Genomic DNA, 27,119 nt, shown 5'->3' with positions numbered 1-27,119 from the left:
TAAAATTATAATAATTGATGGGAGTGAGGAAATACAAACTAAATTTATTCATTTAGTATCTATCTCCCAAAATATACATTGGGCATAACCCTTTATTTTAATATTTTCAATAGGTTGCTTTGTGATGAACGATCAGCTACTTATCTCAGTCAAATCTGCGCCTGCTTTTTATTTGTTTTATACACACACACAGAGACATGAGTATCTAGTTTATAGATAGATTATATTATTACTGATATACTTGAATAACTTCACCAGCAGTTACCTGTTCAATCATCAAGCTTGCTTGGTCTTCTAGACGCTCCAGGGGCTGGTATAACATTGTATTTAAGCTAAGCCGATTGAATGCCATTTTAAGGTATTCATGATACAGCCCCTTGTTATCAAGATAAATTGCCTTCTGCAAATGTTCCATGGCAGCCTCTATTCTGTCTCCATTTTCTTCAATGCGGGCAATTTCCATATGAACTTGGCAACGTAACAAAATCAACATGCTAGAAAACATAACCATATTCAATAAAACTATGAAGAGGTGCTTTCTTCTTATGTGATGCATCTGTATTGCAATAATGATTTATTTGGATGAAAAAACCTTTCCCTTTTCCACTTGCAGTAAGTCTGGCAAAGATAGAGTCATATAAATATGTATAATGATCATAAGTGGCTCTTGATGGGCAACGACAGAACTATTTTCAAAGGATTCATGTATATGACTTAATCTACAGCATAAAATATTATCTTACAGTGAAATACCTGTGGAGTTATTATAGTCACATAGGAAGGCTAGAACACTGAGAAGCTTTAGCTCAGTGGTAAAGCCATGGGTTGTTTGTATATGCGCCAGATATCTGGTTAAAAGGATCTCTATAGAAAGACTGGGAAAAACTGCTGCCTGGAGAGCTAATTGTGATAAGTCAATAGTCTGACTCAGTAAAAAGCAGCTCCTTGATACATCAGAAGTTCATACAAAGGGTATCAGATCCCATAAAACAGGCTTCCTCAAACTCGGCCCTCCAGATGTTTTTGGCCTACAACTCCCATGATCCCCAGCTAACAGGACCAATGGTCAGGGATGATGGGAAGTGTAGCCTCAAAACATCTAGAGGGCCGAGTTTGAGGAAGCCTGCCATAAAACAACAAACAACACATATCAAAACCCATTTACCTGTCAATTTTCTCTAGGATTTCAGCAATAGCTAGTAATGGTCTTCGGACATGCTGTTGCAAGTTGTGCTGCAGTAATGGTAAGCAGGTATTCCACAGGGTAGCACATACTGCCTGAATAACATTAGGGTCCTTCAGTCGAATGGCACGATTCAAAATTAGGTCAAGTTTCTGTATTGTTTTTAGCTGAGCCTACAAGTATAAAAATACACTTTGCATTGATTATAGAAACAATGTTTCCTGAACTTAATCTGCAGACTAGAGGAAAGCCTGGACAGCATGTTGATAGCATCTCCCAAGAACAAAAACTGTTTTCCCATTCATAATTTGCACCATCTTATTGGTAGTGGATGCTTACCCCTTTCTGAGTGGGTGCCTGTCTAGGTCCCTCGCGCTCGGCCGCCATCCCCGGGCAGTAAGAACAGAGTGCACAGGATCAGGCGGCCATTAGGGGATTTCCCCTCTGGCCGCCAGGATGTCTGGCTTAAATTCCTGCTGGCTGCTGCATCTCAAATGGGCCAATCAGTGGCCTCTCCTGGGGGGGGGGGGGGTGCCTCACAGGCTAAGAGTGCATTGGCTGCATGAATGTCCTCACAGCCGGTGAGTTATAAAAGCCAGCAGCACTGTCCTGCAGTAGTCATATACTGATTATGAGGCATAGCACATGAGTTACAGAAATCTGTCTTGCAATTTTCTATGACAACAGTTATTGACCAACAGACCACTCTCTTTCCTCCAGCTCGGGGCACACTTCCCTATCTTTCCTCTGTAACTATGTTTAATGATTTGGGGGAAATGACACAGAAGGAAAGGGGGGAAAATCCAAATCCTATGTGAAAGGGGGAGATTTCTCTACAAAGCAGTGTCAATTAAGGAACAAACATACCTCAACAACACTTTTAGCATAAGTTGCAATTCTAGGCCCAAGTTTCTGGACTTCGCAATCGCATTCCAAGCAGTCCAATTCAATTTCTCTTGCTGGATCCTATTAATGTAAGCATATTTTTCACCCAGAAATGCACATGCTCGTGATTAATCTCTGATGCAGTCAGGTGTTTCATTACAGTGTTGCACATTTGTGCTTGTAGACCTAGGGTGCTACAAGCACTCATCAGTGTCATGTGACTTCTAGAAGCACAGCTGTCTTTGTCTGCTGCAGTAAATGCCACAAAGAGGCTTGTTGCACCTTAAAAACAAACTGATCCATTATGGCATAAGCTTTCATGGACTAGAATCTACTTTATCAGATGCACAAAGCGTTATCTTCGGTTGGAATTGTTTCTGCCTTATACACACAATTATAGTACATGCATTGTGGCGGAGCCATCCTTCTGAGACTGGTATTGTTGCTGTTTACCTGGGCAGGGCAAGGGAAGGTGAGGGTTGAGTGGCAGAGGACACTTGGGTTGGACTATTGTGCAGATAGATAATTTCAGACTGCCATCTAACCTGCTGCTACATCCCTGCAATCTTAAAGAGCCTTTGATCTGTGCTGATGTTGTATGATAACAAGGATGTGGGCATCTCCCTGTGCTGATATGTATTATCGGTGTATTAATACTTAACATTTAATATAAACAGTGCAAAGGGGATAGGTTAAGAATCTACAAGAACAAGTGGATGTCCCCCTTTCCACCCTCTATAATATCAGCACCATGGGCTTTGCAGGGAGGTAGGAGCATACTGTTTGTTGTGGCTAAATAGAATTATTTTGTATGATAGGAGTTGTGAGAATTAACCACATTGGAATGTATCCAGCTAAGTTATGTTCAGAGTTGTTGTTTAGACGTGTTTGACTCTTCATGACCCCATGGACCAGAGCACGCAAGGCACTCCTGTCTTCCACTGCCTCCCACAGTTTGGTCAAACTCACGTTAGTAGCTTTGAGAACACTGTCCAACCATCTCGTGTTCAGAGTAGACTCATTGAAATTAACAAGTCCATTAATTTGGTCTACTCAGAGCATAATTTAGTTGGAAACAACCCATCATTTCCATCACAAACACAGCGGAGGATAATGGCCCACTGGGTCAAACAGGATAGCCAGTCCTTGCAAAATTTTCTCAATTTTAACTATGTAGATATACAGCAAAATACTAATTTATTTCCAACGATACATTCTCTCATTGCTTTTTGCAATTAATTGTTCTTTAGGGAGCAATGACTTTAATTGTCTCTGATAATAGCTCTAGGACTGGAATCTTTTCCTCTTTGTTCAGCTTGACACTCATACAAGAATAAAAAATAATGATAAAACAAAGTAATTCAAAAAAGAATTTCATGGCACTCACGGTAATCTTATATTTGAACAGGTCGCTTAAACATAAAGACGCAATAGGTATACAATTTAGTTTCAAGCAAAGTCGAGCCAATTCCAGCAGCAAGGAAATTCTGAAAAAGTAGAAAATAAAACCAATTGGGATAGAAGTAGTGTTGGCAAAGAAACTACTTATTGGTTATTTGTTACTATAAACCTAAAATGACAGTACGTTAAAATCTGGCATCAAATCCCCAGCCCAGGGAAATTTCTTAAATTTCTAAAAAGCACAATCCCACCTCCCAAAAAATTATCTGAGAAAGGGAGAAAATGGGCATGTAGCCCAGCAAGCCAGTTACCAGAGTCAGCTGTTCAAAAGGGAGTGAATGGATGCTGCAATATGAAACAAGAGGTTAAGAAGAGAGCCATGGATAAAACAGCAAAACCCCACCCCAAATACAGTGGAATGAACATAAAGGGAAATGTAATGAATTACTTAAGAAGACTGAACATTTTCCGAAATAATGGGAGCAGAGTTGCCCATTGGGTTCTGCTGTGATCCCTCCATGCACATATGGTTATGCGCATGGGAAGCTCTGCACTTGTTATTTCCATATTCAATTCTCCCTCCCAACCCAGGACTCCAGCTGTGACTTTGTTTGAGCTTGAAGTAAACTCCAAGGTTGGACTTGAGTTGGACAGGGAAGGCTGGAGGGAGGAAAACACAAGCATACAGGCCTTCCACTCTGGGTAATGGCTAGCATATGGCAAGGGGGGAGAGAGATGCATGAAACCCTCATCACCATTGGTGCTGGGAGGGATTGTGCCCCAAGGACAAATTACGAAAGATCTTTGGACCAATAGAACTTTAATATACCATGGGAGACACTCTTGTCAACTCTTATCTTCTTGGCATGGATGTAAGATAAATAGCAAATGCTTATGTTTTTAAAAAGAGCTTCTAGAGTGTTGCTAACAGATGCAACTTACCTATCTTTACGGTTTAATTTCTTTCTAGATCCTTTCAAAATTCCGTATATTGTTTTCAACTCTGTATCAACGTCTTGAGGAATCTCATGTTTATCTAACTGCCTGCAATTATTTTATAATGCAATGATTACTAACAGAAGAACATCTCAAAACCTATTAAACAACCAACATTTCCCCCTCTAACACAAGGAGGATTTGTGAATACAGTACAGTATTGTTTTTTTTTTTTAAAAAAAATTACCTAAAATAAATCAAAAGTTGATTTGACCTGTCTTCTAAGACAATAGGCCTTGGCAACCAAAAGTTACACTACAAGCAATCTCATTTTTCATAAGAGCATGCCAAATTCCATTCCATTCAGGAAACCAGAAGAGCCACACTACAAGCAATCTCATTTTTCATAAGAGCATGCCAAATTCCATTCCATTCAGGAAACCAGAAGAGCTGAGTGTGGAGGGAAGGCTTTGAGTGCTTTATGCTTATATTGAGGATCATCACAGTAGCTATCTCAGCAAACATTTATGACTGACCCTCTATAAGACAGATCTGCAGCATGTCACTCATCTGCTCACCAGTTGAGTAACAATTCAGGCCAACACCTGAATAACAAGCTACCTAGGACACTGCTGCTGGATGTGCCTGCAACTATTTCACAGAGAGAAAAAGGGATGGGGTTGATCCTGCAAGGCAACTGGTCCATACTTCTATGTTGAACTGCACTAGCAGTTTTTCTTTCACTCATGGCTTTCTGGATTGCAGCCCACCTCTAGAATTTGGGTGGTATCCAATGCACTTGCTCTATTAGCGCAAAAATTTCCATTTGAGCAGCTGAACTCCCCGCCTCCTCTCCCCAGATCTTTTCTGGAAGGTTGAGATGAAATCCAGAAGAGATTTAGGGAGGAAGCAGGAAAAAGAGAGGGAGCAAAATTCCACTGTGTATCCAAAATTTCCTGTGCTGATCAAATGAGTGCACTGAATATTGCCCATATGGTTTAAACCAGAGCTTTCCAAACCATGTGTCGCGACACATCAGTGTGTAGGTGTGTCACGTGAAAACTCCCCACGCTCCTCCTGGGTCTGGAAAAGGGCTCGTTTAACCTCCAGTTTGCTAGTAAAACTGAACTGCTGTGTCACGAAATGATGCATGTCTCAAAAGTGTGTCACCAGCATTAAAAGTTTGGAAAGCTCTGGTTTAAACAATTGAGATTCTACATTAACCAATACTTACAACTTGATTGTTTGGATTTTATAAATAATGTTCAGATTGGCGGAACTTTCCACTTCGTCTTCTATATCTAAAGCTTCCATTAGTTTGTAACGCACCTAGAAGCAATTATAGAAGTTATATCAGCATTTAAAGCAAGGAACAAGTCAAGAAATATTAAAATCCTTCACAACATTTTCCTGCATGTTTAAGTTTGCAAACGATGCCATTGTCTGACATCACCACAGCAGGATCCTTAGTCTCACCAAAGACCTGAGCAACCTTAGCAGTCATGGAAGAAAAGGAGAGAAACAGGAAGCAGACCGTAGGAATAAATGGACAGGTCTCAGTAGAGGGATGTAGAAAGTGGATTTCCCAAGGATCAGCACTGGGACCTGTGCTTTTTCACTTCCTCACAAATGACTTAAGAGTTAAGGGTTAAGTGTGAGATAATCAAGTTTGCTGAAGATACCAAACTGTTCAGGGTACTTAAAACGAAAAGGCATGTGAGGAGCTTTGAAAGGATTTCTCCAAACTGGGAGAATGGGCAGTAAAATGGCAAATGCAGTGTAAGAAAGTGTAAACTGATGCATGTTGGGGCATGTTGGCCATGGGCTGTGGGACTGATCCAGAAGAAACTTCTTATGTTTGAACATTGAGTCCTATACATTTATAAAGGCTTCACTTAGCACACGAAGCTCCCTTCCAGATGGGCTTCCAAAGTGTAGGATGCTTCTCTCCACTAAAGTGAGCAAGGCGAATGACCTCATTTCTGGATTGTGACACTAGCAACTAAACATTAAGCAACAGGTGCAAATGTGAACTTACTGAATAATCTGCTATGCTACAGAGTTTTAATTCAATCTTTCTTCTGCTTATTTTGCCTATTCCAAAATGAAGCTTTATAGCAACAAACTTAAACAATCCATTTTGCTTAATTAGATCATTTTCAACTTCCCTTTCTCATGGACTGCAGATGTACTGGAATGCTCACTTATTATGTGGTTATTACAGAAATGATTGGTGGCACTTCTGAGAGATGTAGCTCACTAGCCATTTTTCAATCGCTTTTGTAGTTTAATACCACTGCTAGGTTGCAGTGTATAATGCACAACCTGATTTACTTTTATCTTATGGCTTTATTAATATTACATCCATGGGAAATCCAGTACATTTTTCATTTCATGAAATGTTATGCAAGATCCATTCCCCATTACCCCAAGATTGATCATGTGGAAAGAAACAAAAAGATGAAAAGAAATGGAACAGAAGGGGCGGGGGGGGGGGGAATCACCGATCGTATTAGGCATCAAATGCATACATATTTCATAATGCTCAGTGATCAGATTTAGTTAGTCATTTTTTCCTAGGGTGTGTACTACAGTGCAGAACAAACAATTGCAACAGAATTCTACCAGGCTGGTTTACTTTTAGTTGCAGAATTGAAGAAAGTTTCTAGAAAGTTGGGTAACCTGAAATGGCCTTCAGTTTTAAAAAAATGGAGGGGGGAGGCGACAGCATTCAACTCATTGTCTTAAACTAATCAGGTTTATCATTAAATGCCATTTTAAAGAAATTTTATCTTGCCTTGCAAGAAAGGAGGCCAGGGGTGGAGAACCTGGGGGGTCTGACTGAAGCCCTCAAACCCTCTCCAGCTGGCCCTCAAGACTCTCTCAAGCCACACTCCTGACTAGCCTTGCTCTGAGTACTCTTTGCCTGCTTGAAACATGTCTCCGAGTTGTGATAATGCCTCTTGATTGCCTGGATAGAGATGGGTGTCTCTGTGTTACAAAGGTAACCTATGCCTCTGACTCGATAACCACCATTAGCATGTGTGACGGGCAGCAGAGTCAGAGTCTGGTGATGCAGTTCCTCTGAAACTCCATCAGAGCGCTGGAGCCTCTTGCTGATTGGCTACAGAGTCGGTATAGCCACGGGGGTGGGGGGGGTGAGAAACAGCACTTGGGAGGGAAGGGAGAATGAAAGGAGAAGTTTCTGAGGGAGAGAGTCAGATAGGGCTGGATTAAAGTTGAGAGATAGGGCTGGGTTTGAGAAGAGGGATAGGATTTGATTTGAGATGTTAGACAGGTTTCAGGTTGGGAGATAGGGAGAACTGGTTCTGAGTTAAGTTAAACAAGCACACTGAGGAGACTGTCCATAGTGAGAGGACAGAGCCTCGCAGCTTGGATAGGGAGACTGGGTTGAGGGTCTGGGAAAGGTATACAGACAGGAGTGTCCTGGGACGGCTGTGACTGAACCAGGAGAGGTAGATATTGTGGGAATTCAGGCTACCTGGATAGCCAGGAGGGGAGAGTTCTTCTAGGTACTGAAGACTCCCAAACCAGTAACAAGGGGCAGTGGCGTAGCGTGGGTTGTCAGCACCCGGGGCAAGGCAAGTAATTTGCGCCCCCTAACCCTGTAGGGGCAGAGAGCTGCGAGTGCGAGCGCCCCCCAGATGTTGCGCCTGGTGCGGACGGCCCCCCACCCTGCACCCCCACACTACACCACTGACAAGGGCTGAGGTCCCCTGGGTCTGTTATACCATTTATAATACCTCAGGTGTGGGATGGTTAAGAGAGTGGGTAACTTAGGAGAAGAGCCCCTCACTCATGAACCAAAGTATTAAGCTGTGAAGGAAGCTGTCTTGTGCTGAAAGTATTTAAATGCAATTTCTAAGTGACAGAAACTGAGTTGAGCATTTCCCCATCTATTCAGGAAACCTGAATATTTACGTAACTGAACTGTACCAACTGATTAAGAGGAGCTGTGCCTATGGTGTTGTGTTTAAGCACAAGACATCTTAAAGTTAGTCAAAGTAAACAAGTTAACTTCTACCTGAAAGAAATAATTTCCTGACCCACTTTGTTTCATAAACCTCTTTCGTCCAATAAACTTTTCTTGTTTGTTTGTTCAACTCCTGCCTGAGACTCTAAATCATTACGTTTCCCCACTAGATAATCTATGGTAAATTGTAGAAATTTGTGCAATGGGTGTACTGTGAGGTGGGTGCACTATATTTAATAGGGAGCAGTTAGTCAGAATGGATCCACCACCTTATTAACTGGTGGTATTAAGTGGTGGGTCTGCTACAGCATGTGGTCCCCAGAGGTTTCCCCAAAGAGAATGAAGCCCTTGGGCTGAAAAATGTCTCCCCCTCTGCTACAATAGGAAACCAAATGATTCCTATGTTGATTAACAGAAGTTACCATTATTGAAAATATTTGTTTATATCTCCCTGGAACATATTCTTTAATAAACGCTGCTGCAGTTGATGAAAATTCTATAGCTTCTTGCGTTCTGGAAGCATCCAGGAAACACTCAAGCAACTCTCTGAAACACAAACAAAATAATGTTTATTGTTAACACAATTGTGCAAGGTGTTTATAAATGAGCAATGTTACAAAACCGCTATATCTCATTTGAAAGCTGCAAAAGACCATTCGTTTATTAAGGTGCTCACATCCAAAGGAATGCACAGACGGAGTGACCTATTCTGATTTACCTGCTGCAAGTGTAACCTTTAGCTTCCATTCCAGGCTCCTTTTCAAATTGCTAGCCATCTGAAGCACTCTTGCATTGATAATCATATGAGTTTTTGTTGATTCAAGCTTACAAAATGATACAACCACCATCTTAGAAAAGGCATAGGGTAGGATGAAAGCCTCTTGTAAGATAGCACTTGCCATCAGCAGTTTTGACAGGCCTCCTTATTTGAAATTATGTTACCCAGTTAATCAGGGGCAGCTTTTTACTCAATCAATATGTTTTAAAATAGATTAATCCAACCAACCAGTTGTTCAAAAGTTCCAGCCCTGTAAAATGTATTTTTTTCCTTTTCTGTAAGATATCTTTTTTCTCTTTTCAGTAAAATGTAAAATGTATTTTACTTTTTATCCTTCCTTGTATGTTCTGAGAAGCTTTAAAATATTTTTTTTGTCAGTTTGTTTTTTGCCAGCACTGCATTGGTCAAATTGCTAACTTAAGTTTTCTTTAGGTAACTGACATTTTTGATAGGTTAGATAGATGCACTTGCACTCAAATAATAAGATCTGTGCTTAACATGATTCTCCCCCCCCAAAAAAGGGGGGGGGGAGAAGAAGAACTGAGCAAGGAAGCTAACAAGCAGTCTTGATGCATTCCTCCTGTCATCTCAAATTCTCTCAATACTCCAATTTGCTTGCTGATTCTAAAGTTATTCCAGCAAAATACTATATTAACAGTCTATTGTAAATTAAACCCTTTGTTTAATCAATGTTGACAGTAAGGGTGAAAGTCCGATGAATGCAGACAGACTTAAGTTTAGAAACCTGAGCCAGCATTGATTGGCTGGAACTTTTTAGCCAGTTCCATTTCTCTTCTCTTTTATTTCCCTCCAGAGGAAATGTTTTGAGCCTATGAAGAGCCATTACAATCATCTCAGAAATACCATCAGTTTTCTTTCCCTTCCATCAGTCAACACCATGTCCTCCAGTAGTTTCATTTGAAAGAGACAGTAATCTGATTGGCAATAAAAGACCAACAAGTCTCATCCGTTTAGTTCAATGAAAACTGACAAGGACAAAGGCTCCAGTGTGCAGTTGGCATCTCTGCCAAGGCAAAGCATATGTGTGTCAAGAGAAAACGGAAGCTATGCTACAATCTAGGCATATGGAAGGAAGGAAAAGAAGCCAGAAAGCAATCAGAAGTTTGCAAATACACAATGAACCATGATCTCCTGCAATATAATGGACTGCTAGGATTTCCCTAAATTAAAGTAGGAAAGACCATTCTGTAATTTTGCCAAAGACTGGCTACTTCTGGATCAGCAAAAAGCAGGAGGGGGGAGCTTTAGCTGCTTGTAGTCCTTCGGTGCACAAAATGAAAGTGCATTAAAGTACGATCAGTATACTTATTTGTTCTTTTTTTGTTATTTATTACATTTCTATTTCGCAAACACCCCAATGCTACAACTATACAATTAAAACATCTAAAATACTGCGTTATGTCAATGTTGGGTAGCGTTGAGGAACGGCAGCATCCTGCTGGTCCCCCAGTCTCTCCATCTGGGACCTTGACCAACAGAAGACATGACTGGAGTGTTTGAATCGGGCCTGGCTGCAAATTGGCCAGTAGCGGCTAGGTCAAGGGGCAGGCACTCCTGGGAGTGGGCCTGACTGATTCCCTTGAGGACTTCACTCAGGTCCACTCCTAGAGTATCTAAAGAGTGCCGGGCCTCATACCTGGCACTTTGAATCTTTCTCCCACCCTTGCTATAGTTAGGCTGGCTCCTGCCCATCATGGAGGTAGTGTTCGTTTTCTGACTTTACTATGGATTACAATTGTTTGCTGCATTTGGTGCTCAGGAGGAATTTGTTCTTTGGACCAATTAACTGACCTGGGGTTTTTGCCTACCTTATAGTAACAACATTAGTGGGTAAGGCAATGGGTAAAAGTCATGGTTGGAGGGGAGGTTTTAAGGCTTTGCCTGCCCCTCCAAGGGAATGGGGTATCCCATTAAAGGGATCCTGGTGGAGGTGCTGCTGTCTGGACACCTAGACAGGGGCTAGGGCCATAGCTCTCCTCAAAGACGATTTTTGTGGGGAGTCCCAATTTAATGTATATCATAGGACTCCCTTGCCACACAGTCGACCCCTGGAAGAATCAACCAGCAGGTGGGCCAGTTGAAATGGTTATACCTAAAGCCTAAACCTAAGATATGTACATCTTTAATCAATAAAGTTGTGGCTGAATTTGAACCAAAGAATGTTGTCATGAGTGGTCATTTAATGGATGGGGGGGGGGGTAGTGGGTTATGGCGTCTGGGCATGTGAGCAACGAAAAGCAAACTTTCAAAACCAACCAGATACTCTCGCAGCTAAGAATCCCAGAGTTTCCAAGAACGATATCTTTCAGCCATCAATCAACTGGGTAAAAATGAATGTTTTAAAATTCCCATGCTGAATTTATGCTTCCAGCATAAATTCAGCCAGAATCCTTGCTACTAATTTTCAAGAGTCACTTGAAGACCTTTTGATGCTAGCAGGCCTATTCAGTTGTTTAAATTTCCTTAAGATGAGTCACTCATTTCTACGATTGTTTTGTATTGCTTTAATGGTATTTTACGTTCTAACTGTATCTGCATATGTTGATATATACCAGCTTGGTATTATATACAAATGAGAGTTTTAGAAGCATTTTAAAAAGAAAGAAAGAAAGAAACTTCAACTTACATCATCAGTTCTGCAGTCCAGTCCTTGTCTTGCTCAATGGGATGTTTCAGTGCAGGCACAATCTGGTAGAGGCTTGGAATAAGATAGTGGCGGAACCCAGGCTTAAGAAATGGCCTTACAATCCTCCAGTATATAACCGAAGCATTATGTATCAAAAAATAGTACCTGGAATAAAATAGAGTACACATTATGATATTGTGCAGGGATGAAACGGACTCGGGGCTTCTTTGCCCCACCAAGTTCTTGCTGTCAACTTCACTGCATCGTCTATTTAATGGGTGGCCAACCTGAGGCAAGAGGCCCATGCAAGGTGGTCTGTGTGACAGACCTGAAATGAACATAAAGCTGGGCGGCTTCCAGCAAATTATTAAAATACAGTAATTCATCAAATATTAAAAGCTTCCCTAAACAGGGCTGCCTTCAGATGTCTTCTAAAAGTTGGATAGTTGTTTATTTCTTTGACATCTGGTTGGAGGGCATTCCACAGGGCAGGCACCACTACTGAGAAGGCCACTCTGCCTGGTTTCCTGTAACTTCACATCTCGCAGTGAGGGAACCGCCAGAAGGCCCTCAAAGCTGGGCCTCAGCATCCGGACTGAACAGTGGGGGTGGAGACGCTCCTTCAGGTATGCTGGGCCGAGGCTGTTTAGGGCTTTAAAGGTCAGCACCAATGCTTTGAATTGTGCTCGGAAACGTACTGGGAGCCTTTCAGGACCGGTGTTATGTAGTCTTGGCGGCCACTCCCAGTTACCAGTCTAGCTGCAGGATTCTGGATTAGTTGTAGTTTCCAGGTCACCTTCAAAGGTAGCCCCACGTTGATTTACAATGTTTACTCTCTAAGAATGTTGCCGGTGGCCGTTATGCAGCTTTATTTTCACATAAGCTTCTAATTTCTGCAATTTTCAAGTAACTGAAATTCTCCTTGCTACTCATTTGTATCCTATAGTCATGGACTATTATGTTTAATATAAAAGTAAGGACTAGTAAAGGTATCTTAATTTGGGAGGATGGATCCCATTTGATCGAATACGGACATGATCTTCATTGTTTTGCTGCAACACATCAGCTCTGAACTAAAATAGCAAATATATTGATCACTGTTTGGGGTGCATTTTTGAAAACTGTGGTACAATTATTCAATTCAATCTTCCACACTGTGATATCATTGTTCTAGTCAAGAACCATACTTCAGAAATATTGCCTGGTGGAAACAAAGAAACCCACAAAGAATGCCCCAAATGGAAACCAAATATAGAGGACTTACCTTGCGTTACCTAATGCAAAGTCTACTACTTTCAGCAAATGTACAATGAATTTGTCAAATTGTTCCTAAAACAAAACAAAATATATATTTTTTAAAAAAAATCTGGGAATGACTCAAAGCCTTTATTACTGACTTAGTATGACTTGTAACTTCTATACACTCTATTTTTTTTATATTTTTTAAAACCCCCAACATATATGTTGTGCATATTAGCTCTTGAGCCAGCTACAACTCCCTCCTTCCTCTCTGCTTCAGTACACCCACACCTATGTCCTATCCAACAACATCATTTTCTGTATCCTTCAGAAAGGCTTTTCATGGGGTGCAAGAGTGGGAGGAGGGAATGGAAAATAACTGGTTCCAAAGATTTATCTTTTCTTAGAAGGCAAATCATACTGTTTACTATATAACATGGAATTTTGCCTTCACCTGAGCACAACAAAAGAACAGCCTTAAAATCAACACCCAAACTCACAGTACATGCTCACCAAATTATCAGTAGACACAGGGGTATATAATTGGCTCTTGCACAAATATGCTCTACCCAAAAACTGGTTAACTGGAGGTTTTCCTTTAAAATACATTCGTAGACAGTCATTGCTCATGTCCGGAAAACCCATCTAAAATTAAACAGATTTCAGTTTTAAATTAAGATGAACAAACACCTCATAGAGTAAAAAGGGGTGTATTGTTACAAAAGGGGCATACTGTTACCTTATAAGCCTGTTCGGCACACATGACATACAAGTCAAAAGAGAAACTCTCCAAGGCATCAAGGGCTGATTTCCCATCATTAGCTGATTTGATCAATTTGTAAGCACTCTCCAGTGCTTCAACATCTTGAAAATAAAATTTTAATTAGGCAGAAAATAACATAACCATTTCAAACAAATACCTGTTTTATTTTCATAATGTAAACAATCAGACGTAACCAAACAAAACACAATCCTATACTCCTCAGTCTCATTAAGTTCAATGGGACTTACTCCCAAGTAAGTATGTATAGGATTGCATCCTAACACAGTAAACTGTTTTGGACTATCAATATGTATCAGGGCAAATCTGCATGATCATTAACTAGGATTTGTTTTGATCTGATGTTTTCTGTCGTGTCAGTTCCAGCAAAATATAAATGTGATAAAGCAGTTCCCTGAGCAGTTCTCCACAAGCCTTGATTTGAACCAGTGCTATTTTTCTAGAAAATTAGGTGCTGGAACTCATCATGAACCCTTGTTCTCTTATAATGGCAATGGCACCCACCTGAGACGTGCTGGAACTGAGTTCTGGCTGAAAAAAAGCCCATATGATTTGCATGCAATAAGTCCCAGTTTCAACTCCTCACATCTCCTATTAAAATATTTCCGAAAGCAGGTCTGTGAAAGATGCTTGCCTGAGACAGTTACTGCCAGTCAGAGTAGACAATGCTGGCTAGAAGGATCAATTGCCTGTTGCAGCATAAGATGCAGCTGCACAGTTCAGGTGTGACTTTCAATGCACCATCTATTGTGGTGTCGCCAATAGTCTAAGGTGTGGCAAATCATTCAGACTGCACCACATGCAAGCCACCAGAAAACATGAGCCAAAACAAAATGAGAAATATTTTTGATCGTGGAAACTGGGTGTCAGTTCCCTATGAGGAGCAACCATAACATACCACTCTTAAGACTTGCTATTTCTATGCTGCCAGTGGGGGTATACCATAGCACAGCATGCCTGAAATTAGTTTCAGCATACTATGATATCAGGATATTCTGAAATATGTATGCACTCTATATGTAAGATAAATAGACATAAGGCTATTTAGGGCAAAGCACGGTTAGAATAACAGAATCATAGAATCATAGAGTTGAAAGGGAACCAAGGGCCATCTAGTCCAACCCCCTGGAATGCAGGAATCCTGCTCACAGCTATCCCTAGGTGGGCTCAAGCCATCAACTTTCTGGTTAACATCTGTCTCTCTCCCTCCGTCCCCCACTCTCTGTGGCTTTTTATCTAAACAGAAAGAATTGTATTATACATAGGATTTTATTACACAATGATAGCAGCAATCCTATGCACATTTACCTAGGAATGCCCCAATCTGTATCTAGGAGTATCTGTATCTATGGGGAGAGTACCTAGTCTTTTTGAGTATATGGAAAAGAAAGAGTCAACATTATACATCTTTAAAAAAGAGAAAGATGGTTAGTAACATTTACCTTGATGTCTCTCAGCATCTGACAGGTGCTGCCTGATTGCTATCTCCATATCTTCTTAGTTGTAACTTTGCCCTAAATCTGCTAGCAGGAAAGTAATTAAACAAAACAATATTAAATATAAACATGTTTTTAAAATGTTGACAGCAACGAACACAAACTTCTAAAAAGTTTTACATTTTGGTTGACTGTTTCATAACTTTTCCACATTCATTCTTTCATCCACTCTATAGGAGACCACAATAACTATGGCTCCAATCCTACGTACACTTATATGAAAGTAAATCGCATTACAGTACAATCCTATACATGCTTACCCAAAAGTAAGTCCTACTTAGTGCAATGGGTCTTACTCCCAAGTGAGTGGTTTTTGGATTGCAGCCTTTGTGGTTTACATGAGATCAGACCACAAGACTGCACAGTCACATTTACTCAAGAGTAAGCCCACTGATGGGACACAGGTGGCACTGTGGTCTAAACCACTGAGCCTCTTGGGCTTGCCGATCAGAAGGTCAGCAGTCTGAATCCCCACGACGGCGTGAGCTCCAGTTGCTTGATCCCAGCTCCTGCCAGCCTAGCAGTTTGAAAGCATGCCAAAAAGTGCAAGTAGATAAATAGGTAACACTCCGGCAGGAAGGTGAATGGCGTTTCCGTGCGCTGCTCTGGTTTCGGTGTTCCATTGCGCCAGAAGCGGCTTAGTCATATTGGCCACATGACCCGGAAAAACTGTCCATGGACAAACGTCGGCTCCCTTGGCCTGTAAAGCGAGAGGAGCGCCACAACCCCAGAGTTGTCTGTGAGTTACCTGTCAGGGGTCCTTTACCTTTACCTTTTTAAGCCCACTGATAGATGCAAAGGACTAGGTCTGCTTTGAAAGCTTGCAAAAACAAAAGTGCCATGGTACTGAAGACATTTGCAAGCTTCCTAAACTCAAAGCTGTTTACATTGTTGGTGTCATTTTTTCATTAAAAAAGCACAACTGCAACCATTGATAATTAAACAAAAGCAGCTTATCAATTAAAAAACAAACAAAAAACCACTACACCCCTTGCCCATCCTCATCATCTCAACTGCAAACGCCACGTGATGTAGGTGAATTTTGCAAAGCCTCCGGAATGCCATCAACAAATACGCTCTGTTCCATTCATTCATTCATTCATTCATTCGTTTCATTTTTAATACAGAGACAGAAAGGAAAAAAACCACCCCATCCCCTCCCCCCCCCACAGTTGAACAACTTTCATATCAATCTCGACATACAACTAAATACCTGGTGACTCCCCTCCACCCTTTTCCTGGTTTCTTTATTTTTTCTATTAAATGGCATATTCGAAATTTTTACTCTTCAGATTTCTTCCTCCGTTAAATTCTATTCACTTCTGTTCTGCTGGATTGACTCAAAGACCTGCTAGGTTATTTACTTGTTTATACTGGTTCTTAAAAACACTCAGTAGACACTATCCAACCCTCCTTATATTCTTTATTCTCCTTTTCTCTCGTCCTATTTGTTATACCTGCCAATCCAGCATATGTATTCAAACATTTTTACGCCCTGTTCCTTCGAGGAGAATGCACAGATTCCAGAACCATTCTGGGTCTTGTCTGTTTTTCCACGACTTTTTTTTTTAACATAGTTCTGAACACCAAGCAGGTGTGTGTGCAGACACACACACTAAAAATTATATATATATATATATATATATATACCCACACCCACACCCACACCCACATATATACATACACCCACACATATATTGCAATATATAATACATATATGTATATATATGTGTGTGTGTATACAGTATATGTGTGTGTATATATATGTGTGTGTGTGCTATATATATATATATATATATATATATAATATTGCTATACACCCACACATTGCAATACACACACACACACTGCTATACACACACACACACACACACACACACACACTCGATTCTTTCCCCCCGGTTTCACTACCAACCTGGTTTCCCTCCTGCCTCGCCCCCCGCCTGCTAACATGCTATTGCCCCTCTGGAACCCCAGGAGCAACTTCAAGCCCGCCGCTCTTCCGCGTCCCTCGGTCTCCTAGCAACGCGCCACCGGCAACTGAGTCACTCTCATGCCCGCCCACTGCCCTACGGGTCCTTGCGCAAGTCACAATTCCCTCGCAAGCGCAACGTTTTCCCCCACCGTGGCCCGCGACGCTAGTAGGCAGAGCCGTGCGTCTTCCGTTGTCTGAATGGGAAGTTGCCGCGTTCTCATAGAATAAACCGGAGCGGGAAGCGGGGGAAGAGGAGCAGGAAGGAAGAAGAGAACAAAACGAAAATAACGGGGAATCCAACCTGAAACAAAAGGGAAGTCCCCGCACTTCCCAAAGCAAGCTTATTTCGTGTGAAACGCTCTTGAGTTTCTGTAGCGCTGCCTGTGCAAATTCGAATTTGTGTGTGATATGTCCATATTGCAGGATCGCACGGATGCTGGTGGTGGGACTAGACAGTCCCTGCGTAAACTACTGCTTCACCTTTATTTATTCATCCAGTGTTGCACCTTTATTATGTAATCCAGTGTTGCTCGGGGTCGGGCAAAGGCTGAGAGAAAGAAGCAAAGAACAAACTAGGAAGGTGGTCCAGTGCTAGTATTAGAGGCTAGAGGCGAGGTTTGCGATTTCCAGCCCGTAAACACTGCTCAGGTTTTAGTCTGCTTAACTTGCGACCTCGGAATCCTGCCCAGCCCAATCCAGAAGTCTTGAGGTCCCCTTGACCTGCGTGCATTCAAGGACAGACTGCCTCCAGTGGAGGGAAAACATAGCCATCGCGGCCAGTAGTCGTTGACAGCCGTATTCTACGTGAATTTGTCTAATCCTGTTTTTAAGGGTATCCCAAGTTGGGGGCATCGCTACCTCTCGTGAGAGCTAGTTGTACAGTTTAGCTGTGCCCAGCGAGAAGAAGGGAAGAAGATTCATCTGCCCTGAGTCTTCCAACATTCAACTTCATTCAGTGGCGTAGCATGGGTTGTCAGCACCCGGGGCAAGGCAAGTAATTTGCACCCCCTAACCCGTGGATTTGCGCCCCCTAACCCCCAGATGTTGCGCCCGGTGCGGCCGGCCCCCCCTGCACCCCCCACGCTACGCCACTGACTTCATTGGATGGTCCCAATTTCTACTATTTTAAGAGAGGGAGAAAAACTTTCCTCTATCCACTTTCTCCACTCCATTTCCAGCTTCTTTATTTTTTATTTTATGAAAATCCAAAAGGTGTATACAAAATACTCCAAATAATAGCAAGATAGGTACCATGCAAGTATTTTTTGGAGAGGGTGTTCCACAACCAGAGTGCTGCCTCCAAAAAAAAGCTTTCTCCCATAAGCTATGAGAGAAGGCAACTGGGACAATTATATTCTTATGGATAAAGGAAAGACATTTCCTTTTGTTATGTAGGTGGCTGGTTCATAATTGGAAGACATAGCAATTCTATCTGTTTTAAGTGCTGGTATATTTGAAATATTGCAGATGTTACCAAAAAAATCCATCAATCTTGAGTGCTCATTTCTCAAGAAGACAGCAGAATCTGGGTTGCAGTGTCTTGGAACTTCTCACTCCTGGGATGACTTGGAGCACATGCCAAATTGCATCCCTAAAAAGTAAAAATAGGTATTTATAATAGAAGCAGATTCTCTCACAGCAAAACCTGCTTACTGAAGAACTACATTCCAGATGGGTGGGGTTTAAATAATAAAGTTGTTGTTGTTGTTGTTGTTGTTGTTGTTGTTGTTGTTGAGAATAATGACAGTGACTGGGTGGGAGCGTTGGTTATTAAATCATTACAGTAACCAAGTCCCACAGCACAGATAATCCCCTTGGAGAAACCTTTTGATAGAGAGAAACTCTGAAAAATTCAAAAAATTCTTGTATGATTCAAGTAATTTAGCCACTGCCCAAAGCATTATTTTTATGCAGTACTGCAATATGTGGACTTCATGTATTTCCCTAAAATAAATGTCGCAGTAACGAGCACATAATAAATACATAGCCTTCAGATTGAAAAAGCTATTTGTTAGCGAAAGCTGTGATCGATAGTTTTGTATGACTGAGAGGATCACGGCAGGGCATTATCAACATTGACATGCATCTGTGCTTTGGTACTTGTTCTATGATAAAATTATTTGAGATGAAAGCAACGCCACCAGTGACTACAGCTATGGGCTGAGATCACTTGTAATTGCAAACGACATCTGGATCATATCTACTGATAGAGACAACAGCCACTGGGTATGAATGATCATCTTTTGAATCATAAAGCATTGGTGTATCTAGGCTCCTTTCACAGTATATCAGCCAAGCATGCTGCAGAGATGGAAAAATATTTCACAGAAGAGAGGTACTGAACAGAGATATTGTCAGAGTTAGATTGCATACTGTAGAACTCCTCTGACCCTGGTGACATCAATTCCAAAGGGATGCAAAATGAAATGTAGGTTTGGGCTATTCCTCTAGCTGCACTACAGGAATGGCTTGTTGGGATTTATAGTGCGGAGATCATTGTGTAAACAAGCTCAGAATAAATGCCGAAGCTGGAGGGAATTTAACACGTTCAATTTTCCAACCATCTTTATCTCTCATATACAAGGAAGGCAGGAATTCAGCAAAGGATGTTACAATAGCATACATAAATGGTGGTGGTTTATGGCACCATCATGATATATGGTGCCTGCAAGAGCAAAAAACATGGCCCTCCCCTAATGTCTCCTTGGACAGTCAAGATGAATAGGAAGGGGGCAAGTAAAAGACCACAAGATCGGCAAGATGGGGGGTCAAATGAAAGAGGAAAAAGGAGTTCTCCAGGCTCTGGTTACCTCCAAACCAGACTGCAGAAATATAGGTCTGCCTCTGAAGAAGGTGCAGCAGGTAAAACTAGTGCAAAATGGGAGTGCCCAGATAAAAGTGAAGCACAGAAAATCTGAACATGTTCATAGAATCATATAGTTAGAGGGGACCCCAAGGATCATGTACTCCAACTGCCTACCATGCAAGAATATTCCCTTACAGGAATTGAACCTGCGACCTTGGTGTTATCAGCACCACGCTGTAACCAACTGATTTCGCCAGTCACTTTCTGGGCCCCATTCAAAATGCTGGTTTAGAGTAAGCATTAAAACCTTAAGCCGCTTGTTTCCAGATTATCTGTAGGACTGGGCTGCCCCACGTCCGGATTTTCCCATTTTGCCTATTTCCGCCCGGACACTGCTGCCGACTGCAGTATTCCAGTTATGTCTGGGAGATTCTGGACATATGGCAACCATATGCGAAGAACTACCTCAGTGGTCCTTCTTGAATGCTGGCTGTTAATATCAGCCAGGTTGTCATGAACAAAAGAAAGGGCCTTCTTGGTGGCAGCTCTAAAACTATGCCCCTCTCTTCCAGTGGATCAAACTCTGTCATTTAGTGGGCCTTGGAGACCTTACTCTTCTCAACTGCCTTAAATTGGGACCATAAATAGCTTGAGGCTCCAAAGCAGTTTCTCTGTACGCTTGATCTGTTATTCTATCCTTGTTTCACACGCCACTTTGTGTGAGGGTGCTTCTGAAAAGCAGCTTAGAACATTTAAAATAAATAAGAATAGCAAGAGAAAGTGGTTGGAGTCATTTAAAAAAGCAGCAGACCCTTGAACCAACCATTCCAGGGCAAACTGTATTTTCTGGACTTTATCTCATTCTCATATATGTGTGTGTGTGTGTGTGTGTGTGTGTGTGTGTGTGTGTATGCCCTGTTCTATCTCCCAAAAAAGCTCAGGGCCTTTTAAAGGGGTGGGGTGCAGCAAAACAACATATTTAAAACATTTAAAACATCCAAAAACATTTAGAAATATTATTAGTAACATATAAAAACAAATTTAATCTTACACTAAAAGTTGCAACAAAATTTCTTGCCCTGGCCTTGCCAGTTAAGACATTTTTAAATGTTGAAGAGCTCGATGCCATGGCGTATACCATTGCAGTGATTCTTCATTGTGTGATACGCATTACATTCTTAAAGAAGTACTTTAATGCTATAGCACAGCAACTCTTCAAATTATCTATTTCTTTCAACGGAAACAAAAGTTAAAGTGTCCTAAGGGTCTAAGCATGAAGGTAAGTGATGTGGAAGCTGCAGCTTGAACTATCTATTACTGGAATTAAATATGAATGAAACACTGCTTCTCTATTTTCAAAGTTCGGCACAAGGCAGTTTCAGCTTTAATGTTTATTACATAAAAATGTATGTAATAAACATTCCTTTTATTTTATTGATTGACCTTTCCTTGCTGTCAAACCACAGCTAAAAGCCTTTGAGCAAAGTATTTGTTACTAAAGAAATATACAACATCCCTGAACTATAATTCTGAGAGCAGAGGATGGGGAAGTGGGTCTAAAATTTCTCCAGCCCTGTGAACAAATGATTGAAACTGTTGAAGTTCACATTACCAAGTATCCATTTTGTTCTGCACTGGCGGCTGAATATCCAGCAAACAGGAATTGTGTATGAAGTGCCAGTTACTTGTTACAAGTAACCTACTCGAGGATTTCCCCTACAAAATATCCTGTTAGGACGGATCACCACCGAAGCCGGCTTCCTTGCTGAACCCAGGTACCTGGGTTTCAAACTCTGATCACTTTACGTAAAAAGGGGAGCACAATACATATTAACAAGTAGGAACCTACAAGAAAATGTTGCAGCATGAGTCTTCTAAATAGTGAGCCAGCTACACCCCACATGCCATCTTTCCAGGATACATTGTTCCAATTCACTCTTACTTCTCAGTCCCATTGGCACTCCCCAGCTGAGCTTGCTGTCGGAGTCCACACGGAAAGATTTACCCGTATTTAAATGTAGAAATGAAGGAAAGCTGGAAAGGAAAATAGCAGATTGGAATGAAAATAGTATTATTTTCTCGTGTGTCAGCTTCTGGCAATTAAAATTGACTGTTAAAAGACATGAATAATAATGATTTGAATAAGAAAATAGTCATTTTAATGAAAAATGCTATTCTATCCTAGTAGATATAATCACGCCGTTTACCACCAAGGTGGGAAACTGTTTAATAATAATAATATTTATACCCCACCCATCTGGCTGGGTTTCCCCAGTCACTCTAGGCGGCTCACAACAGAATATTAAAAACATTAAAAACTTCCCTAAAAAGTGCCGCCTTCAGATGTCTTCTACAAGTCAGATAATTATTTATTTCCTTGACATCTGATGGAAAGGTGTTCCACACGGCGGACACCAGTACCGAGAAGGCCCTCTGCCTGGTTTCCTGTCACCTCACTTCTTGCAGTGAAGGAACAGCCAGAAGGCCCTCAGAGCTGGACCTCAGTGTCCAGGCTGAACAATGGAGGTGGAGACAGTCCTTCACATATACTGGGTCTAAGGCCCACATTCTCTTGCAGGAACCTTCTGGAGGCCAGCTGAATGATGCTCCAGGACCAGTGGTAGTTCATGGGCCACAGTTTGGGAGCCCCTGTTGTATGGATTAGACCCTAGCCCAGTGAAAATAGACAGCAATAACTTTAACTAATATGAGGGAGCAGAGAAGTTCCATAGCTTTAGCTCATTGATAAAGGACACAACAGAGCACTTGGGTGCAAAAAAATCCCAGGATTAGTCCTCAGCATCTCCAAACAGGGTTGAGAAAGACCCTTCTCTGAATCCTGAACAGCAACTGTTTCCTCCCAGTGTAGAGGAGCCCATCCCCTACACTACTGAGCTAAATGGACCAATGGTATGGTGCGGAATAAGGAATTTTCCAATGTTCCATTTATGTTACTTTTCTATATTGTTTAGATGGGCTCCTCTATTCAAACACAAGATATGCCTAAGGGGTAACACTGCCAGTCAGAAACAATCAAGCAAGCAAGTGGCTTATGCACCATTTGGTTGATCTTTCACATTGCTTCAATTTACCGTGGAGAGAAATCAATTGATCCTTTTTGGGGGGTTAAGTATAAACCTGAAAAGAAACATCAGGCATAACTCATGTTGATTCTGAACACTGCTGCATTGTCAAATTTCCAAAGCCTGGATATTTGGGGCAGGGGGGAATAGGCAAAATGAAGATGGTAGTGAAATGTTCAAGCAAATATTATACAAGTGTACAAGTGCCACTGGGACAATTTATCCTGGTTTTATGTGATCTGTCATGCAGCACCACAGGACAAATAAAGATGCTGTGCATCTCTATCCTTGAGAAAAATTATATGATATACTCCTGGATTAATCTCTCCCAGCTTTAACAGAATAGTCATTTCGGCATCTATTTACACATCTACTAGCCCCTTAGGAAAGATCCTTTCATAATGGAGAATCTGTTACCTCACAGTGGAGAAGAAAAGCATGACTGGAGCATCTTCTGCACTATACGAAGCTGGAGCAAAAACCACATACTGTACAGTCAAATTAGAGCAGACATTTATTCTTAGACTCTTTTGTGGGGGGCCCATAGGAACAAGCAAGCCTTCACCCTAAAATCTTCCTACCTAGATCCCATCTGCACTATACATTTGAAGCAGTATCATGCCACTTTAAACACTGCCCTTACAAAGCTACAAATTTCAGAGTGGTTTAACTATCAATCCCTCTTCCCAGAGAACTCTGGGAATCATTGTTCTGTGAGGGGACTACAGGGTCTCCTAAACAATTCTCTGCACTCTTAACAAACTACAACTCCTAGGTTTCTTTGGGGAAAGCCATGACTGTTTGAAGTGGTACAACACTGTTTTAGATATATAGCACAGATCGGGTCAGATTCTTGCATTATGGCAGGGGTGTTAAACTTTTCTGGGCCTGAGGGCCAAAATCCTCTGGGGACCAGTGGTGGTTGTGGGCAACCCAGACTGTTGTGTGCACACTGTGATATGTATACACACAGGAGAGATGCATACAAGACATATGCACGGACCTCTCCACCTGCCCTTTGTCTCTTGTTTTCTTTTTGCCATCATGGCCAAAATCACAGAGGCAGAAAAAAAGTGGATCTGCTTGCGGGCAGGAGCAGATCAGGTGCTTTGTGTGGGGCTGCCTTTAAGATTGGTCTGGAGGCTACAGCTAGTGGCAGCACCCTAACCCTAGCCCTTTCACAAGTATGCAACAAATGTGCAACACTTTTGTTAGAGTCAATTGCACTAGCTTCCAATATGGTGTTGAGCCAAGATCAAGGTTTTCTTGTTAGTGTATAAGGCCATAAACAATGGGACCCTCCTAATGGCGCCATACGCCCTAGCAGTTCATATTGCAGATACCAATGCAGAGTCTTGAGCACAGTGGCTCCTGTTATTCAGAAAACCTTTCTCCTGGACCCATGATCACCCATGCTTTTCTTTTTTACCCATACTTTTCCAGGTAAGTCTGTGGGACAAGTATACTGCAGGTTATTGTAGGTATGTGAAATCACTGCATTTTGTTAAGCACTTTATATATTCAATCCTAAATAGATATGTAAAATAGCACACTTATCCGGAAGTCTTTCTGAACTCAGTAGGACCCACTTCTGCGCAGGCTTAGATGTCAGACTTTGCCATTGAACCATCATGCACAGGATTGACCTGCATTTGCTCCAGAGCACATTACTAACACTTGTTGAGTCAGACAGTTTGATGCCTCCAAAAATTGTCCACTATGTTTTCAAAGTATTTTAGTGTACATTTCTTTTGAGGAACTTTAATTGTTTTAGCCTGCATTCATATATATATTTACCTATTTAAGGTATTATAAAGGCTTGTCCTGCAATTTCTTTATATTTCTTTTACATCTTTCATCTTCTTTCCCCACACATTTTCTTTAAAAGTTTTAGCTATCAAGAGTAAAATGCATTTTGTATAAATCGTGTTATATCTTCCCTTAGTATCACCTGAATCCCTAAATGATTTGCCTCTTTTCTCTTATTCCATTGCCTGAGGCTGCTTGAGCATTAGATATGGAAATAGAGATTGCAGTTTGGCTGTTTCATAAATCCTGAAGCATATTACATTAATGCAGTTAATGCAGTCTGTTTGATGCTACATGCAAAATTGGCAAGTACAGCAGGTGCAGAGTACAGCTTATCGAGAAAGCAAATTTATAAGTATGATTGCTTCCAGATGACCTGTCTGTTGAGTATTCATCCTGATTTGTTTGCGGGGGGATTAGACAACATCAGCTATAGGTTGAGCATCAGTTCTGATTTGCTTGCAAGGCAGTCAGATGATGCCACATCACACAAATGATATCCCACACTTTCCAGTGCATTTCCCAATCACTTTCCTTATTGCAAAATGGAAAATTTCTTTGGCAGAGGGTGGGAGGTGGGGAGCAAATTTGTTGTGCAAGAGCTCCAAATCAACTTTGATTTTGCAACCTGAATTTTCTGATAAGTGATTGAATCCTACCCCCAAACAGCGGCAGCCTTGAAATGCCCTGTTCATCCTCTTACTGAGGGCTTGTCCACACTGCAGCAAAATGTGGATTCACACTTGCCTGTCTCCCATTAATGTAGGGGCTGCTACATGATTTCCTTCCTATCCCTTTGTTGTACCAGACCTGTCCCCCTTTAAGTGGAGGATTATTATTTTTTAATCATTTAAAATACTTTACTTACAAAGTATTCCAAAGGTCAGATTCATGCATTTACCCATGCAGGCACAATTCTCTTGGGTAGAAAATACAGAAAGAAAGCTTCAAACATGTGCTCTAAGCTTGGAGCAAAGCTTAGACGTGACTTCCTTGTTGGGTTACACGGTGTGGTGCAAAGAGAGGGAACACGAAAAGAAGGCTTCACTTCCTCCCTAATCAAAGAAGAAGAGACATGACCTAGCTGAGTCTAGGAACACAGCTCTATGATCTCAACCCCTTCATGTACTAACTAGCATTCATGTATAGTTATGTTTGACTGAAATTTCCCACAGACATTTTGCTCCAGTGTGTAGTTGTGATGGCCTGGGAATCCGATTCAAAGGCTGAACCGGAGGAACCCCAGCCTGCACAAGAGTCCCCGCCTCCAGGGCCGGCTGAGCTGGGGTGGGGCCTTGGATCTGAAGCGCCTGCACCTGTGCCGGATCCTTAGGAGCAGGCACTAGGTGATTCCACTCTAGCTCCAGAGGTGATTAAGGACACAGTGCCTACAGGTGTGCCTCTCCCGGCCCTGTCAGGGGAAGGTGAGTCTCCCCCTGGGTCCAGTAACTCCCCAGCCTCTCCTGAACTGCAAAGGCTTAGGGCAGAGAGGTGGAGGGAACTGGTTTCTCCCAAGAGGAGTGCTTGCCTTAAGGCCAGAAGAGGCGGGTCTCCTGGGGGCCGGGACCGCCCCTGGCCTCAGAGAAGATAAAGGCCAGTCAGCCTGGTCCCAGGTTGTGGGAGCAACATCATTGAGTACCTGCTCTTGCCCGGACCCAGACCTGACCTTCCAGTGTTCCTGTCCCCACCCGGCTTTCTGCTTCGGACCTCGCTTCGCTCCTTGTGAACTGTTTCCAGACCAGTGACCCAGGACCGGACTTTGACTACGCCAACGGTAACCTTCTCCGCGGGACCAGCACAGTAGTCAAGCCTGTAGTCCAGTAAAACCTGGATACACATCTCAGAAGAACACTGTTGTGGGTTCACCTTTATGTTATGGTGAAATGGTTTTAGGTTTGAACAACAGTATTATGCTTCACATTCCTTCGTTGTCAGATGCAAAGCATGCCAGGGACAAATTTTGTTAGGAAAATGACAGATATCTAGATAAGAATGACAATAAGCACCTGAACACACCTCTATGCACAGGAGAGACATTTTGGCAAAGGTATATTCTCCACCCATTCCCATTACAGATTATGTAATCTATGGTGTGTGCACATACAT

General features: G+C 41.8%; 1 protein-coding gene across 4 annotated transcripts in view; it reads right to left on the bottom strand.

Moving 5' to 3' along the window:
• Nucleotides 1-17,364, bottom strand: part of CFAP46 (cilia and flagella associated protein 46) — an 81,394-nt gene extending 64,030 nt beyond the window's left edge. Inside the window, exons 1-13 of one of the 4 annotated variants that reach the window (XM_079978393.1) lie at nt 17,256-17,364; nt 15,287-15,364; nt 13,803-13,927; nt 13,577-13,708; nt 13,089-13,153; nt 11,825-11,989; nt 8,822-8,945; nt 5,640-5,734; nt 4,412-4,513; nt 3,456-3,555; nt 2,051-2,149; nt 1,166-1,356; nt 266-494 (exon numbers count right to left, since the gene is read on the bottom strand). In XM_079978393.1, the coding sequence (XP_079834519.1) occupies nt 266-494; nt 1,166-1,356; nt 2,051-2,149; nt 3,456-3,555; nt 4,412-4,513; nt 5,640-5,734; nt 8,822-8,945; nt 11,825-11,989; nt 13,089-13,153; nt 13,577-13,708; nt 13,803-13,927; nt 15,287-15,335 (1,476 nt within the window). In that variant the 5' untranslated portion in view covers nt 15,336-15,364; nt 17,256-17,364. Of the gene's footprint in view, nt 1-265; nt 495-1,165; nt 1,357-2,050; nt 2,150-3,455; nt 3,556-4,411; nt 4,514-5,639; nt 5,735-8,821; nt 8,946-11,824; nt 11,990-13,088; nt 13,154-13,576; nt 13,709-13,802; nt 13,928-15,286; nt 15,368-17,255 lie in introns of all 4 variants that reach the window. The other 3 variants (XM_079978392.1, XM_079978394.1, XM_079978395.1) reach the window with 3 other exon arrangements.
• Between the last annotated feature and the right edge of the window lie 9,755 nt (nt 17,365-27,119).

This window comes from Podarcis cretensis (assembly GCF_951804945.1).
Source record: "Podarcis cretensis genome assembly, chromosome: 5".
In the NCBI taxonomy this organism is placed as follows: Eukaryota; Metazoa; Chordata; class Lepidosauria; order Squamata; family Lacertidae; genus Podarcis; species Podarcis cretensis.
This window is presented reverse-complemented; position numbering and strand designations above follow the sequence as displayed.